General features: G+C 37.1%; 1 protein-coding gene across 4 annotated transcripts in view; it reads left to right on the forward strand.

Moving 5' to 3' along the window:
* Atr (ATR serine/threonine kinase) overlaps positions 1-18,787 on the forward strand; it is a 97,444-nt gene that overhangs the window by 48,637 nt on the left and 30,020 nt on the right. For all 4 annotated transcript variants that reach the window (XM_063266146.1, NM_001427167.1, XM_006243600.5 and 1 more), the window contains exons 28-35: positions 1,472-1,650; positions 5,740-5,904; positions 7,215-7,306; positions 11,517-11,608; positions 11,829-12,006; positions 12,784-12,963; positions 13,855-14,014; positions 17,388-17,567. In XM_063266146.1, the coding sequence (XP_063122216.1) occupies positions 1,472-1,650; positions 5,740-5,904; positions 7,215-7,306; positions 11,517-11,608; positions 11,829-12,006; positions 12,784-12,963; positions 13,855-14,014; positions 17,388-17,567 (1,226 nt within the window). The remainder of the gene's footprint in view (positions 1-1,471; positions 1,651-5,739; positions 5,905-7,214; positions 7,307-11,516; positions 11,609-11,828; positions 12,007-12,783; positions 12,964-13,854; positions 14,015-17,387; positions 17,568-18,787) is intronic.

Genomic DNA, 18,787 nt, shown 5'->3' on the forward strand with positions numbered 1-18,787 from the left:
TCATTTGTTGACAAGAATTATATTGATCACATAATCATGAACATTCTTTGGGGTTTTGAACTACTTTTTTATTGTTCTTGCAGTACACAAATGGTTACAACCCTATTCCTGCTGTTTATCTCTCAGCTATACTCATGGTTATCACATTTTTCTTTCTAGGTTTTGAGACTAATTTTAAAAATTTCAATCTGATATTCCTAAAGAGACTTCCACTTATAAAATTGTCAGTTTATGAACCACTCCTGCTTTTTAATGCATAAGCCTGATAAACACAATAGGTTATAAATGTTCTGTGTTTGCAAATAATTACCTGTTTGTAGGAATGTTTCCTATGGAGTGTGATTAAGTAGCGATTAACCATTTGATTGTAATAGCCTAGTTCTGTTTGTAAAAATCTTACTGTTAAAAGCAACCTTACTATCTTGGCTATTACTTTCATTAACTCTGCAATTAAATTCTGTCTTTTAAGACTAACACTTGGAGGCAGGAATAAAAATAGCTCATAGGACTTTGCCTAGCATGGATAAGGGCCAAGACTCAGTCTTCTGCACTGTGGAGGCAAAAAAACAAAAAAACAAAAAACAAAACAAAACAACTTCTAACCTTTAAAATATAGAGAAGTCCTATTCCATAATTCTGCACTTCCCTTACTAAATAATTGTACCTTATGAGTATTTCATAGTCATCAGTAGAAAGAAAATGTATTTCTATTATCTCATCTTCACTTTTTTTTTTAACATTTATAGTTTTGTGTTTTCCTGTAATTCTTTACGGGATTTTTGTGTTTCCTCTTTATGGGCTTCTACGAGTTTACCTATGTTGTCCTATAATTTTTTTAAGGAAGTTATTTATGTCCTTCTTAAAGTCCTCTAACATCATCATGAGTTGTGATTTTAAATCAGAATCTTGCTTTTCCAGTGTGTTTGGATATCCAGTATCCTGGACTTGCTGTGGTGGGAGAGCTGGATTCTGATGATGCCAAGTACCCTTGGTTTCTGTTGCTTAGGGTTTAGGTTTTTGTTTTTGCCTCTTGCCATCTGGTCATCTCTGGTGTTTACTGGTCTTCCTGTCTCTGACAGTGGCTTGACCCTCCGGTAAGCCTGGGTGTCAGCACTCCGGGGAGACCAGCTCTCTCCCAGCAGGATCTGGGTACAGAGAACTGTGGCACAGGGTTAGCTCTGGGGGTAGATGGAAACCTGAAATTAATTATAGTTTTGCATTTACTCCTTACAGTAATTTTTAAGGAAGGCAAAACAAATATCACAATTTCTGTTTAACAGATGAGAGTCAGGTTCAATGAGTTGACTAGTGTTCACAGAGCAGACATCTTGCTTTTCATTAAGACCAAATACTAGCCACTAATACATTTGTATTATTTAATGAAAAAAATTAAAGTTAGATAATTCATCATTTAAATTTTTATCTTATCAGTCTTTAACTACTCTTTTTTTTTTCTTTTTCTCAAATCCAGTATCAAGTGTGAATTTTGAAGACTATCAGAGTGTAACTCGTTTTCTAGACCTCATACCTCAGGATACTCTGGCTGTAGCCTCCTTTCGTTCCAAAGCATACACACGAGCCGTAATGCACTTTGAGTCATTTATTACAGAAAAGAAGCAAAATATTCAAAAGCATCTTGGATTTCTACAGGTTTGAAATTAATATAGTTAACTTAATAACATTGGTGGTCATTTATGGTGACATTATTCTTTTTATTGACTATTCCAGACACTCCTAGGTACTAAGTATTTGTAATACTTAAGAGGCTTACTGACAGTGGGAAGAGACTGAAATGAATTTAATAAGATACCTAAGTGTATTGATGCATTTGTCCTGAATAAGGGGCAGTTGTCCTTAAAATGAGAGTAGGGAAATGAGTAAGTTCATGGCCATGATGTCTGATAACTATCATGATGATGATAATTATTAGAGGCATCTCCATGGAGTGGGGAAGGAGCATCTTGTATACAACAGTGCAGTGACAGTTTTAGAATGGCATTGAGAGATGATAAAGGGAAGCTTATATCACAGAGAACCCTAGAAGGTGTATACTGAGCCAATATGGTGATGCTTTGCTAAATGCCTGTAGCAGTTGTGGAGGAAGAGGATAAAGGGCTATAATTCAAGGCATTACTGTTGTCCTTGTGAGAAGCTTAGCCTCAGCTTGGGATGAGTGAATCGGGAGATGTAAGAATGCTGAAGAAACAAAGGTTTATAAAATCAGATGATGCTGAGTGAGAAACAAAAGAGAAAGTATGTGAGGCTAAGACAGGAATCAATATGATTCAAATTGGCAGACTTTGTCACTCTGACAGTAAAGTGTGGCAGAACTGGGAACCAGGCTGAGTGTGCAGCTCAGGGATAAACACTAGTCTGGTATGTGCAAGGTCTTACGTGTGGTTGATTCCAGTACCACAAATCAACAAAGAACGCAGATGCTCCAGGCATGGCATGATGGTTTACACCTACAATCTAAGTATTCAGGAGACTGAAGAAAAAAACCCACCTAGAAAAGTTATAATTTTGGGATAAATTTTAGCCCCTTTCCTGTCTTTGTTCCTTCTTGTATCTATATTCATTGTTAAAGTGAGTTCACAAACATGTTTTGTTCCCTGTTTTTCTTGAGATAAAAAAATTCCAACTTTGTGTCACTTGCTCATCTGTCTTCCTGTGTGCGTGTGTGTGTGTGTGTGTGTGTGTGTGTGTGTGTGTGTGTGTGTGTGTGTGTGTGTGTGTGTGTCTGTGTGTGTACAGCTGAAAGTTGCTGGAGAAAATATACAGAATTTTAATAGCTGGTTTCAGTTTTAAGTTCTTGATCTTAAAAATCTATAATATTATGTAGCTCTTCAACAGCATCTTCAGTTCTCTATTTCTCTAATAAAACCACTTTCCCTCTCTTCAAGATGAGTATTTTATACCTTCCCTTCATTTTACCATTTCTACTTCAGTCTTAACTCGTGGTCCTGCCTGTTCATTTCGAAAGCAGAAGCCAAACCTGCAGCAGATCCTCTTAATCTCTTAATAAAGGCTCCTTTATGGAAGGCTCCCTGTCAGATTCTGCCCCACACTATGTTCTTATTTTTAAAGTTTTACTCCTTCAAAACGTACTTACTTTAGTATTATTCATTTCCCTTACTGACTCAGAGTGTTGTGGAGTCTATAGATATGGTCTACTTAATTTTTAAATAATTTTGAATTAAATCTTGATTCTTCAATAACTCCCTGATCTTACATTCTCTAACATGTCTCCTTTCTTTCTTTTTTTTTTCTTCTTAATAACCAGCTTTAAACAGAACTTTCTTTCTAACCCTGAAGTATCGTCTTTGACTCCTATTCCCTCTGCCTATTCTAATAAGACTTCTCACCAGGCATGGTGGTAGATATCTTTTAATCCCCACATTTGGGAGGCAGAGGCAGATGTAGTTCTGTAAGTTCAAGGCCTGCCTGGTTTACAAATTGCGTTCCAGGACAACCACAGAAAAATCTTGTCTCCAAAACCCAAACCAACCAAATAAAAAAAACCCCAAGATTTCTTTTTCTCTCTTTACTTTTAACTCTTGTTGTTGTTAGCTTGTTTGTTTGGGCTTTTAAGACAGGGTTTCATGCAAACAACCTTGCCCAAACTGACCTCTTAACTCATAAAGTGGCCAAGAATGACCTTGAATTCCTGATCCTCTTTCCTCCACCTCCAAATTCAGAGATTATAGCAGTATCGCACCATACCCATTTGTCTCAGCACTGTTCTTGCTAAAAAGATCAGTGGCCTCAGTGTTACCAAGCTCAGTCCTTATTTCTTAAACTTGCAGTATCATTTGACAGACCTTTATTTTCTCATCAAGACTTGATTTCAGCCAGATTTGGTGGTGTATAGCGGTAAACCCAATACAAGTTCAAAGTCTTCGAGGCTAGTTTGGGGTCTATACGACCCTGTCTCAAAACACACTTAGAAGTTTTCTTTTGTTTTTTAATCCAGGAGACATTTGCTTTTCTTTCATGGCTTCAGGAATATTTTCTTCCCCAGAATTCTGTTTTCACTGGTTTTTTCTTACCAGTGCATAACCCCTACCCGTCCCCCCAAAATACTTTTTGAGTCATAGATTGTACACAAAATGTTATACATATGCAACATGATATTTGTATATAATATACCCAAAATCTGTAATCATAATACTAGTAGTGTCATTACTTCTAAAAATCTCTTTATTGGTTTATATGTGCATGTGTTAAAGAGCATTTATTAAATTCTAAGCATTCAATAATATGCACTAACGTCAGTCAGTATGGCTTATTCATTTTTTATAGTGTAAATGTGTATGTGTAAATAATTCCCCAGTCTCCATTTCTCCTTTCTACTTCTGTGAAGAAGCTAAAGTAGTGACCATGTATATCCTTGTAATGGGTCTGTCTTATTTGCAACAAACAGAGAACTTAAGTGCTATTTTTTCCTAGTCTATTTTTAACTTCATTTTACTTTTACAAGTTTTAATTATAAAGATCTCTAGCAATTCCCAACACTCAGGCTTGCTCGGTTATCCAAATTCCAGTGCTGGTGCCGAGCTGTCCCATTATGGCAACATTTGTTCATTCACAGTTGTGGCAGCAAGTGTGACCATCAAGGTCAGACATCTTCCCACATGCTCCAGCTGTAGATGTGGGCTTACTCTTGTCTACTTTTTCTTAGCTCTCTATCACATTTATCCACATATCCTACCACTTCTGCCTGGTTCCATACTTTACCTCTTACAGCCATTCTCAAAATAATAAGCAAATACTCTTGCTATTGTAAGCTATTCAGTTTTTCTGCTCAAACCATGAGTAGATAATGATTTTTGTTGAAATGAACACCAAAAGTTCAGCATCTGCCATATTGGAAATGTGCATGATAATCACAGTCAGCTACAGTTTCACATCCTTCAGGACACAGTGCTAGAAACAGCTCTGGTGGGTTCAGATGTCCCCTGACACTGCACTTCCTTGCCCCAGAGGTGATGCCCCGCATGAAACTTCCCATGAGTGTGATCCTCCGCAGCCCCAGTGCTGGCGAGTGTGTTCAGGTAGAAACCCCAGCATCTGTCTTTCCCTTCCATTCTGCATATTTTTTAGCTCTAATATCTTTCCTCTGCCTCTGAAGAATGTCGTTAATGAAGCTAGCTGCTTTCCAGATTACTATCTTTAAGCCTAAATAGCTCCTATAAGCCAGGATGGTGGTTTGGTCTTGGTGGTCATTTGTGGATAGTTTCTTTTTCACTTGTTTGTTCATTATAGAGGTTTTGTTTGTTTGCTTGCTTTCTTCGACAGGGTCTCATATGGTCCAGGCTGGTCTTGAACTCAATAAGTAGCCTATTCCTTACTGTTCTTGCGTCTACTTTACAAATGCTGGAATTAAGGTGTGTACCCCATACCCCATTCCCAAATTATGAGTCACTTGAATTTTAAACTATTTTCATTTGTATTCAAAGAAAATTTCAGGATATGAGGTTCTCTGCAGTCTTTAGGATCAATAGTAGTTACAAATGTCAATTTGTATTTAAGTGGAATAAAAGTGTCAAGGTAACAGGATGCCCAAAAATTGTAATTTTACTGTGATTCTGCCTCAAATACTTGTCTTATTTTCAGTAAAAAATTTTCTAATGCTGTTTCCATATGGTTTTGGCTTTTTTTTTTTTTTAAATTATGTTTCTCCCTCTTGATTGGGGTTTTGTTTTTTTCCTTTTCTTTTTTTTTAATGGATGAACAAAGAAATTGTATGCTGCTATGCATGAACCAGATGGAGTGGCTGGAGTAAGTGCAATTCGAAAAGCAGAGCCATCACTGAAGGAACAGATTCTTGAGCATGAAAGTATTGGCTTGCTGAGGGATGCCACTGCCTGTTATGACAGGGCTATTCAGCTAGAACCGGACCAGGTAAAATGACCGATTAAAAGCTGCTAAGTAAGAATGATGGCGGTCTTGGTTTCAAAACTGTATTGCTCAGTGTCATATGTATCTGGAAAATGTTTAACACTAAATTTTAATTTCCAGACCATTAAAATTAGAGACTTGTACTTTATGGTTTTGGAAATTCTTTCTAATGCCAAACTTCTATGACTTTAGAAATCCCTTAAATTAGGGCTATGTAGATAGCTTAGTCAATAAAGTGATTGCCATGCATGAAGACCTGAGTTCAGTTCCCAGAACTCCCATAAAAATATCAGGTATGGTGCCACGCACTTGTAATACCAGCACTGGGGAGGCCGAGATTTTTGGGCCTCCCTAGCTAACCAGCCTAGCAGACTTGGAGAGCTGCAGGGCATGAGAAAAGGATCTGAAACGGGGGTGGGGGAGGGTGGATGATGCAGCTCTTGCAGAACAATACCCAAATCTGACCTCTAGTCTACACATGACAAACACACATGTATCCCCATACACAACTAACACAAACATACAGACAGACAGACAGACAAAATAACTCTCCCAAATTAATTAGAGTATACTTATACTGAAAAGTACATTTAGTAATGCTATAATTTATTTGCTCATTTTCTTTTTATTTCATTTATTTATTTAGAGCACGGAGAGGCATGGTGTCATGTACCTCAGTCTGGCCTCCCACAAACTATCTTCTCATGTTCAATTTAATTAAACACATGATGTTTAATTGTGTTAATTATCATCTTGACAGAATGTAGAATCTTTTTGGATATGAGCTTATAGGCATGTCTGTGGGGAATTATTTTGCTTGCTTCAGTTAATGGGTAGACCTGTCTTGACCGTGGGTAGGACTATTCGCTGAGGGGTTCTTGAATTATATTAGGTAAAGAAAATGAGCAGAACAAGTACCTTAGAAGCATTGTCTCCTGAGTGGTTCTAGATCCCATCAAGTTGATATTAAATTAGCCATGATAGCATTAGAACCCTACATCTATATTAATAATGTTATATCTGTTGACTTATGATATATAATCTTAAGCAAAATATTAAAAATATTGAGTACTTTTGTGTTCTCTATTTGATCTGAACCAAAAATTGGAACACATATGGAAAAATATAATAAATTCAACCAAAATTATTTTTTTCTGTTTCAGTATGTTACAACACTGTGCTGCTACATAGCCAAGCCAGATAGTTGCTAAACTAGGAGAGGTACAAGCAGGAATATAGGAAATTAAGATATTCTTATTTCCTCAGTTATATTTGAAGTTAAATTATCTTAAATGTTTTCTTTTAATTTCTAGATCATTCATTATCATGGTGTCGTGAAGTCCATGTTAGGTCTTGGTCAGCTGTCCACTGTAATCACCCAGGTCAATGGAGTGCATGCTAATAGGTAATGCTTTATTAAAGAATAATTTTCTTTTATTATTCTGGATAGGAACTTTTTGATTTACGAATTGCATGATTTTATACTCACTAATGTAACAAAACTTTATGCTTTGTTTATCATATACTTTTATGATGTTGGAGATAGCACCAGAATTATTATAGGGCAGGGTTTGATGGGAGAAGCATGCATATGTGGAGGTCAGAGGACAGTTCTGTGGAGTCACTTCTCTCCACCCTATGTAAGCCTCAGCTGTCAGGCTTACATAGCAATCTCTCTCTCTATTAACCATTCTTGCTAGCCCTTTCCCTACTTTTTAATCTTTCATCTCCCAGTTAAGAGATTCTAGAATCATTGTTGAATTAGATTGTTCCTTTGTTTTGTTTTATTTTTCAAAACATAGTTTCTCCCTGTAGCCTTAGCCATCCTGAAATTCATTCTGCAGACCAGGATAACTAACCTCAAACTCAGAGATCCACTTGCCTCTGCCTCCTGAGTTTTGGGATCAAAGGTGTGTGCCATCTGCCGAGCCAAATCAGCTGTTTCTTTAAGGCAAGAACTTTTCAGAGTTCACCTGCCATTGATATGAGTAGTTCCCTAGCTTCAAAACTCATCAGAGTTCTGACGATAGTATTAACACCAGTTGTTTATGCTGGAAAATTTCTGAAATACTACTATAAAATTGACTTTATCTAAAAGATCCATAATTCAAAATCAGTAGTAAATGTACCATCCCTCCAACCAAAAACAAAAAGTCTGCTCATGGCAAAGATGAAGATTGAACATTTCTTCCAATTAAAAGATTAATGAGGAAGTTATCTCTGCTCTTGAAAATGTTTTCCCTAAAAGCAAAAAAACAAAAACAAAAACAAAAACAAAAACAAAAAATCCCTGTTTTGTTATATATCCCAAACCCCAGCTATTCTAGGCAGGCAAATTTGGTCCACAAGGAATGGATCTCAGTCAATTAGAGAATAATACAAATTGTGTTTGTAGTTTCATACTTTAAAGCAGTTTATCTAATGTCTGTAAGTTAAAGTCTGTGATTAATAAGGACCTCCATTTTACCTTGAGACAGAAACACTCACTTTAGTTTGTAGTTATCACAGTGGAAGCAATAGGCGAAGCTATGCAGATGTGAGGAGATTGCTACATGCTGTGGGTGTGTTTCTGCAAGTTGAAAAACACCATGACTAAGGGATTATAGGAGTTTGACAAGGGACTTTGTGGTAGCACAAATTGATGTGTTAAGTTCTTTAAACAATGTAAAATTAATTCCTTTTGTTTTCTGTCTAGAACCTAATACATCTCAGTCTTTGGGTTGTGAAAAGGCTCTGGTCCTGTCAATAAAAGGATACTGTATCATAGTAAATCAAAATGGTCAACAAGGGCTCATATTATTCTTGGGAGAATCTCTATTTGCATTTAAACAGTTTTTTTTCTGTGCTTAACTTATACATAATTCCATTTAATTAATTCATTTATTTTAATAATCTCATCTTAATCCTCATCATTTGGTTCTTTTGATATAAAGCTTAGGGTGACACATCTCTGATACTCCAATAATAATCTTTTTTTAAAGATTTATTTAATGGGGGTTGGGGATTTAGCTCAGTGGTAGAGCGCTTGCCTACCAAGCGCAAGGCCCTGGGTTCGGTCCCCAGCTCCGAAAAAAAGAAAAAAGAAAAAAAAAAAAGATTTATTTTATTTATGTGAGTACACTGTCGCTCTCTTCAGATACACCAGAAGAGGGCATTGGATCTCAGTACAGACGGTTGTGAGCCACCATGTGGTTGCTGGGATTTGGACTCAGGACCTCTGGAAGAGCAGTCAGAACTCTTAACCACCGAGCCATCTCTCCAGCCCCAATAGTCATATTTTTAATCTTGAAATTTTGATACTTTAGCATCTGATGCTAAGCTTTTAAAATTGTTTTGGTTAGACTCTAAAATTTTAAGTGTTTATTACTTTGCTCTTAGTCTTGCTCTACATTAGTTTGGGTAATATTAATATTTAGAAATTGAAGTATCTTCAGTATACTGCTGTTTTTAGACTTTGGGGAGAGGATGTTTTTTCAACAGGTCTCATGTAGCTCTAGCTGGTCTCATTCACAGGGCAGCCAGGGATGACTAAGCTTGAGGTGCTCCTGTCTTTACCTCTCAAGTTCTGAGGCTCTGACTGTGCAGCTTCACAGAGGGTTTATATGACCTAGGGTCGTGTGCATGCTGGCACGTGCTCTCCCAACTGAGCTGAACCCTAGCCCTATCTGAATGTTTTTATTTGTCATATTTTGCAACTTTGGTGTATAAAAACCAAGAAGGCCTTTAAGGATATTGGTCCTAATCCAGCCTTATTACTTTGTTCATTTTTTTCAGTGTTGTTTGTTTTTTAATAAAATGGGTATATCTATCTTTATGTGATGTTATTAGATAAGGAATCATCATTTTAAGTGTATACATACATACACATATATATTTTAACTAATATTAGCAATAAGTCAGATTCCTTATCTAAAATTATATACTTAAAAAACTGAAAAGCTAGCTTCTTCTGTGCACTTATAACCCAAAATATCCCTGTCTCTCCTAGTGTCACCTTAAGTAGAGTCCTTAGAGGAAAATAACCTATTAACTGGGAGTGGGTGACTATTTTAGTTTGTTTGTCTATTGCTATGATAAAACATTTACGGAAACCAACTTGGGAAGGAGAGGGTTTTATTTTGGCTTACAAGTTATGGTCCATCATCAAAGGAAGCCAAGGCTGGAACTCAAGGAAGGAATAAAAGAGAAGAACGTGAAGGAACTTTGCCTCCTTGCTTAACTACAGTCTCACACTTACTTTCTTTCTTATGCTGAACAGACCTCTTATGCCCAAGGATAAAACCACCCATACTTCACTGGGCACTCCTGTGTCAATTAGCAATCAAGACAATGCCCACATAGATAGCCACAAGCCAGTCTGACTCGAGGTTCCCTGTCCTCAGGTGTGTCAAATTGACAACTAAAGGAACCAGGACAATGGCACCTACCTGTATTGCAGTTCCTCTGAAGGTAGAGTCAAAAGGATGGGATAACAAGCCTAAGAGTTTGGAACCAGCTTTGCTAACATAGCAAGGTCGCCTTTTAAGAGATAGACAGGGGCCTGGGGATTTAGCTCAGTGGTAGAGCGCTTACGTAGGAAGCGCAAGGCCCTGGGTTCGGTCCCCAGCTCCGAAAAAAAGAACCAAAAAAAAAAAAAAAAAAAAAAGAGAGATAGACAGGGAAGGAGAGCAGAGAAAGGGGGAAGGAGAGGAAGAGAGAATTTTTACTAATTTTGCAAATCAAAAATTCATAAGTAACTGAAAATAGACTAAGAAAACATAGACAGTTGATTTTTTTTTCATATATGTTGTGAGTAACTTTCTTAAATCCTTCTGTTGAATAGCCTATGCAGGCTCCAACTAACTGTCCATGACCCTTACCAAAAATCCCAGATTTTTTTTAGAAGTGCATTACTCTGCCTTAAATTAGCTCTCTTTTGTGCATGATCTTGTTTTAAGCTAAGCACACAGATTATTTTATAAAGAACAGTGTTATTATTGGGCAATTAACTCTCTTCTAATATATGCCAAAATTCATTTTGTCACAAACAGACATTTTTAAACATATCTATGAGAAATAATTAGTGGAGGGCCAGCAAAATGCACTGGGTAAAGGCGTCTGGTGCCACATCTTATTGAGTTGGGTTCAGTCTCAGTGACCCACAGAGTAGAAGAAACGAACTCACATTACCTTCATGTGTGTCCTGTGACACATATTCATATGTACACTAATGAACCAATGGATGGATGAGTGAATAGGTTTCTTTAGAGTTGTGTTCCGGTGGTTGCTGAGTCCTTTGTTCGGTTGCTTGGTTGGTATTTCTGTAACAGTCTCACTTTGTATCTCTGACGGCCTCACACTCAGAGGTACACCTGTCCCTGTCTCTGAGTGCTGGGATTAAAGGTTATGCTGTCATGCCTGGCTTAATTTTTAAGAAATTAGTGGTAAATGTTCTTCAGCAACAAAAGACTAAAATCTTTTTGGTTGTTTTAGGTAATTACTTTGTGTCATACTGTGAAATACAATATAAATAAAACAGCAGTAAATAAGTAAAATATCTAAACCTAGAAAAATATAAATGATGCTTTAAATGTAAATAGGTTTCATGTAGTTGATATGCTTCTCTCTCTCAATAGGTCTGAATGGACAGATGAATTAAACACATACAGAGTTGAAGCAGCTTGGAAACTGTCACAGTGGGATTTGGTGGAAAACTACTTGGCAGCAGGTAAAATTACTTCTTAAAGCAGCTTTTCGTTGCTATAAATATTCCAACTTAGATATTTAGCAAATTCACAATTACTCTGGCCCATCTTATGATTGTCTGTTTAGTTGTTTGAAGTGGAACAGAACCATCTGATAAGTATTTCTTCTGACCTGTTATAAAACCAGCAAAACCGGCCAGCTCCTGGACCTGCTCATCACAGCATTTCTTGCTTGTTTTTCAGATGGGAAATCCACAACGTGGAGTGTCAGACTAGGACAGCTACTGTTATCAGCTAAAAAGAGGGACACCACAGCTTTCTATGACACACTGAAACTAGTGAGAGCAGAACAAATTGTACCTCTCTCAGCTGCAAGCTTCGAAAGAGGCTCCTACCAACGAGGATATGAATTTATTGTCAGGTATTTTGGGGAATACCACTTTTATATTTCTCATTTATATAGGTCAACTAGGACAATTTTTACATGTAAATAATTCTTATAATATTTTTGGTATATTACTTAACAATATAAATTGACTCTTTTATTCTTTTTTAAATATCCTAACATAGTCGTCTTTAAGTCTACTTACTCACTTGAGGAAAAAATGGTAAAAATAAATGCTATAATTTAATTATTATTAAATTTAAAAGCCAAATATAATTCTTTGTTAGAATTTATTATATTCCGTATGATATTCAATAATACCTTAATGAAACCAGATATTGGATCATTGAACTTAATTTCATTCTGTAGCTACTCAGCTATGTTTGTTGTGCCTTCAACACTGAGTCATAGATGCTGAGATAGATGACAGTATCATGGCTTCTATCACCTAGGAAAAATTAATTATCACTGTACAGGTTTGGTTTTTACTGTATTTACTATTTCAGGCCCTCTTACTTTACCAGTATTATATAAATATTTTATTTTCATTTATAATGAATATTCTATTTTCATGTCGGCAGTAAACTTTAATTCTGATACATTTGAACTTAGTTTTTGTATCCTTCCTTCAGTTTAATTCACAAGAATTCAGGGATAACATCAAGGCACTGAATGTTTTAGTGTGAATGCATTGTTGTTTACACTTAATTTTAAAACATGTTAAAAGTTTGTTTTTCATAGCAGATCTAAATGCATACTTCATATCTAAGGTTATTAAGACTGAATATTATATCATGTTCTGTCTGTCTTCAGGTTACACATGTTGTGTGAGTTGGAGCACAGCCTCAAACCACTTTTTCACAAGTTTCCAGGTGACAGTTGTAATGAAGACTCTCTGAACTGGGCAGCTCGACTAGAAATGACCCAGAATTCCTACAGAGCAAAGGAGCCTATCCTGGCCCTCCGGAGGGCTTTATTAAGTCTCAACAAAAGGTTGTTCATACTAACTTATAAAAAAAAAAAAAGTGGGTTGTCTTAAAGTTAGTATCTTGTTCATACTTTCTTGGGGAGTATTTTTCTTTCTATATCTACATTTTCTGTTTTCAGTTCATAGGAATTCATTACATAGTTGAAACAAACCTAGACCATAATAATCGTTTTTGCTATGAACTGGAAAGATGGCTCAGTCCGTGGCTAAAAGCACTTGCTGCTCTTTCAGAAGAGCAGGGTTAGTTTCTAGGCATTCACATGGTGGTTTAAAACCATCTGTAACACTAGTTCCAGGGGATCAGATACCCCCTGCCCCCATAGGCACCAGGAACACATATAGTGCACATATATATATAAACAGACAAAATACTTATACACATAAAAGTTAATAACTAAAAAATTTTAAGATAAAGAGAAATGTTTAAAGAAAATTTTAAAGAATCAGTTTTATAGCCAAGCATGAAGTTTCATACCTATAATCTCAGTATTCAAGCAGCTGACACAAGAGGACTTTAAATGTCCAGTGAACCTTCATAGAAGACCTGTGTTAAAAAAAAATTGTGTGTATATTTTGCCTTTTAATTCTTTAAAATGTAACTAGCAAACATGTCTTGAGAGGTGAGTACCAACACAAGTCAAGAAAAAAGTCTTATGCAAGGATAAATCTAAGTAGAGTGCCTGTCTATCAAGTATTAGATTTGGTTTTGCGTCTCGATACAAAAAAAAAAAAAAAACAAAACAAAAAAAGCCCAGATAGACGTATAAGACACTGATGTACAGTTTGTTGTAGCTTTACAGAGTAAGAACTAAAACCTTCTATGTTGGGGAAAGCTGTTTAAATTATTGAATATACTCACAAACATTATTTTTCTATGTTTTGCTATACTTTTTTAGGCCTGATTACAATGAAATGGTTGGAGAATGCTGGCTACAGAGTGCCAGGGTAGCTAGAAAGGCTGGGCACCATCAGACAGCCTACAATGCTCTCCTTAATGCTGGAGAGTCACGACTTGCCGAACTCTATGTGGAAAGGGCGAAGTGGCTGTGGTCCAAGGTACTGGCCAAGGGAACCTCGTCAGAAAATATTCTGTTGGAACTGTACATGTGTACCAAAGTCCAGCTGGGAAAACCCTCAATCCAAATTCAGAACTCTTTCTCATTTGTCTTCATTCTCTAGTCTAGGTAGAAAGGCTGCTGCTGCTGCTTTTAGATTTATTTTTATTCATTTTATGTTTGTGAGTACACTGTTACTCTCTTCAGACACACCAGAAGAGGGATCTGATCCCATTACAGATGGTTGTGAGCCACAGTGTGGTTTCTGGGAATTGAACTTCAAACCACTGAGCCTTCTCTCTGGCCCTGAAGACTGCTGCTTGTATTCTGCAGTCCTCAAATAAAATACCTTCCTATTTTAAGTCTTATGGTAATGCTCTCTCACTTTTCATCTGTCCTATATATTTCTGAGGAAAATGACCAATTCTCACTATATTTTACTTTCTAAAGGTATATAGGATATAAGTAGAAACTCCTGAGTATGTACTTCATAAATAATTATAACCTTCTCACTTAATGACTTTGGGAAATACTTTTGTGTGGACATGTCAGTACTACATGTTATCACCAGTCAGGAAAAGACTGAGCTTCAGAACAGACACTCCCAGCCCCCAGATTCCAATAATAGAAATAGGAGCTTTTAAAATATATGAAATACTTTCATAGACACTAGTTTAGAGCTAATAGTAGACACAGCTTGTTTTGTAGTTAACATTTTTTAGCCCTCTGTAATGCCAAATGTGATTGTAGAATCTTAGTGATGAGTAAGAGAGGACAGCAGAGATGTTACCTAGATGGACAGATGGGGAAAGTGGGGACAGAGCCTGTGTTAGATGACACAGGGTTAGTCTTTGTGTTGCCTAAACTCAATATTCCCAGAAAGGAACTCAGTAGCTAATAATACCCATTTCTCTTTTCACGTTGTTTATTTTTCTGAACAAGCCTCATTTCCATCCCCTTATCTAGAACAGATTTGGGCTTTTATCTTAACCTCTTCCTGCACCCTCACTTTCTACATCCAGTCTTAAGCTAAGCTTTTGCTCTTTAATTTTATAAATGTTTTTTGAATCATCTCTCTCTCTCTCTCTTTCCTCCCATTTTAATTCATGCCATTATTTTCAGCACCTAACAATACACAACCCTCTTACGAGTCTCACAATTTCTTTATTTATATTACTGTTATCTGTGACCTTTCCAGAATACACTTGGAAACATACTGCTTGTTTAAAAGATTAAATTCTTCAAAATAGTCTTCATACATTTTGGATTAAGTCTGAACATTGGGGAAATACGCAAGTCTATTTCTGGTTGAGTGCTATCCCATCCCGTCAGCTTCTTTTGTCCCCATCTCACAAGTGCTTTATTTACGCTTCACCTAAAATGATACTGCTGGAGCTAATCAGCTCATACTGGTTATATCCCAGTAAGCTCATTGCAAATTGAAAAATACCTTAAAGTCAGAAGTGCATTGATATCCCAAACATTGAATTTTGGTAACAGTGTTAAATTAGTTCCTTTCTTCAGCTTTCCTTTCCCTGCTTTCCATCACTGAGGTCAACCTATGGCTGAAATCATTAAATGGAAAATCTCAGAAGTAATCCATATACTATTACCACTGTAGTGATAAATTTAAAAAAATATTTAAATATTAGATCACTACACTGTTTTAATTTCTTACTGTACCTTATTCATAAATTCAGTTTCACTGTGGGTATATATATATATTTGAGACAAAAACCTAGCATCTAGGGTTTTCACTATTCACAGTTTGAGGCATCCAATGGCAGTCTTGGAAATACCTTTTGCAAATAAGGAGGATTTGCATACTGATAAGTATCAACTGTTTACTTTTATCCGTAAGTAGACAGGCATCTATGGCTTACTACCATTGACCAGGCACTGCTTGATCATAGATAATAATTTAAAGTATTGTTTCTGCCTGATGTAATAGTATAGGCCTGAAATTAAAGTACTTAGGAGAAGAGAATCAAAGGCTTTCTGGTGTAAATAAGGAATTTTATGTCAACCAGGGTCATGTAGTGACCACATTCCAAACCCTCAGGTACCAAAATTAAAAGTGCTTCTTCTGGGGCTGGAGAAATGTCTGGTCATTAAAAAATATTTGTTCTTGGAGACTGGAGAGATGGCTCAGCAGTTAAGAGCACTGACTGTTCTTCTAGAGGTCCTGAGTTCAATTCCCAGCAACCACATCATGGCTCACAACCATCTATAAGGGGATCAGATGCCCTTTCCTGGTGTGTCTAAAGATAGCTACAGTATACTCACATTTAAAAAAAAGATATTTGTACTCTAGCAGAGGTCCTAGATTTTACTCCCAGCATCCCGATGAAGTGACTTGAAATTGCCCGTCAACTCTAGTTCCTCTTCTGGCCTTTGAGTACATATGTACATATGTGACACACATACACACGTAGGCCCACATTTGTACACATAGAATAAAATCTTCCTAAAATACCATTTACTAAATTGTGTGCCAGAAGAGTTTCTACTTGTTCACCAAACTCAGATTTTTTTTTTTTTTTTTTAGATTTTTTTGTTTAAGATCAAAATCAGATTTTTTTCTTTTTGAACTACTGCTCTTGTGTGCGCTCGCTCTCTCCCTCCCTTCCTCCCTCCACCACCCCCACTCCACCCCCGCATTTGCAAGACAGTGTATCCTTGCCCACCCTAGAATTAGGTCTGTAGACCAGGCTAGCCTTGAACTCACAGAGATCTGCCAGCCTCTGCTTCCCAAGTGTTTCTTGTTCTCTCTTACTTATTTGTATCTTTAGATAGATTTGGGGAACTTTCTTTATCCCTTCAAATACCCATCTATATTTATAAGTTATGACACTTAAACATGTTGGTGTTTTACATAGTTTGTTACCTCAGTTGATCATGAACTGAGGTAACAGTATTCTTTTTGTTTGGTTGTTTGGTTTTTTTCGTTGGGACAAGATCTAACTGTAGCTAAGACTGACCTTGAACTTGTGATCCTCCTATCTCCATCTTCTGAGTAGTACAAATATTATAAACAAACATCTTCATGCCCAATTAACTATGAACTTATTAAGCCAAAGATTTTAATTTACGGTTCATTGTTATTCCAAACCATCTAAATATTTCTTCAGTTCCTTGTACTTTAATTTTAAAATGAATGAGTAAACAAATGAATGATTAAACCATTCTATATGAAATGAGTCAATGCTTCCTTAGATCTTTAATAGGGAGTGGTAGATAAACTTGAGTTTACAAATGAATCAGTGAGTCAGAGATTCTTTGCCTCCAGAGTGCTTGGATTGAAGGTGTGTGCCAACATAGCCCAGCGAAGGATATATTTTAAATTAAAGACATTAATTGCCCTTTCATTTTAGGGTGATGTTCACCAGGCGCTTATTGTTCTTCAAAAGGGGGTTGAATTATGTTTTCCTGAAAATAAATCCCCAACTGAGAGTAAGCACATGTTAATCCATGGTCGAGCTACACTGCTCGTTGGCCGGTTTATGGAAGAAACAGCTAACTTTGAAAGCAACGCAATTATGAAGAAATATAAGGTATGTGTGTAATGTAAACCATTTTTTTTTTATTAACTTGAGTATTTCTTATATACATTTCAAGTGTTATTCCCTTTCCCAGTTTCCGGGCAAACATCCCCCCCCCTTCCTTATGGGTGTTCCCCTCCCAACCCTTCCCCCATTGCCGCCCTCCCCCCATAGTCTAGTTCACTGGGGGTTCAGTCTTAGCAGGACCCAGGGCTTCCCCTTCCACTGGTGCTCTTACTAGGATATTCATTGCTACCTATGAGGTCAGAGTCCAGGGTCAGTCCATGTATAGTCTTTAGGTAGTGGCTTAGTCCCTGGAAGCTCTGGTTGCTTGGCATTGTTGTACATATGGGGTCTCGAGCCCCTTCAAGCTCTTCCAGTTCTTTCTCTGATTCCTTCAACGGGGGTCCTATTCTCAGTTCAGTGGTTTGCTGCTGGCATTCGCCTCTGTATTTGCTGTATTCTGGCTGTGTCTCTCAGGAGCGATCTACATCCGGCTCCTGTCGGTCTGCACTTCTTTGCTTCAACCATCTTGTCTAATTGGGTGGCTGTATATGTATGGGCCACATGTGGGGCAGGCTCTGAATGGGTGTTCCTTCAGTCTCTGTTTTAATCTTTGCCTCTCCCTTCCCTGCCAAAGGTATTCTTTTTCCTCATTTAAAGAAGGAGTGAAGCATTCACATTTTGATCATCCGTCTTGAGTTTCATTTGTTCTAGGGATCTAGGGTAATTCAAGCACTTGGGCTAATAGCCACTTATCAATGAGTGCATACCATGTATGTCTTTCTGTGAATGGGTTACCTCACTCAGGATGATATTTTCCAGTTCCAACCATTTGCCTACGAATTTCATAAAGTCATTGTTTTTGATAGCTGAGTAATATTCCATTGTGTAGATGTACCACATTTTCTGTATCCATTCCTCTGTTGAAGGGCATCTGGGTTCTTTCCAGTTTCTGGCTATTATAAATAAGGCTGCGATGAACATAGTGGAGCACGTGTCTCTTTTGTATGTTGAGGAATCTTTTGGGTATATGCCCAAGAGAGGTATAGCTGGATCCTCAGGCAGTTCAATGTCCAGTTTTCTGAGGAACCTCCAGACTGATTTCCAGAGTGGTTTTACCAGTCTGCAATCCCACCAACAATGGAGGAGTGTTCCTCTTTCTCCACATCCTCGCCAGCATCTGCTGTCACCTGAGTTTTTGATCTTAGCCATTCTTACTGGTGTGAGGT

Source organism: Rattus norvegicus, chromosome 8 (assembly GCF_036323735.1).
Source record: "Rattus norvegicus strain BN/NHsdMcwi chromosome 8, GRCr8, whole genome shotgun sequence".
Classification (NCBI taxonomy): domain Eukaryota; kingdom Metazoa; phylum Chordata; class Mammalia; order Rodentia; family Muridae; genus Rattus; species Rattus norvegicus.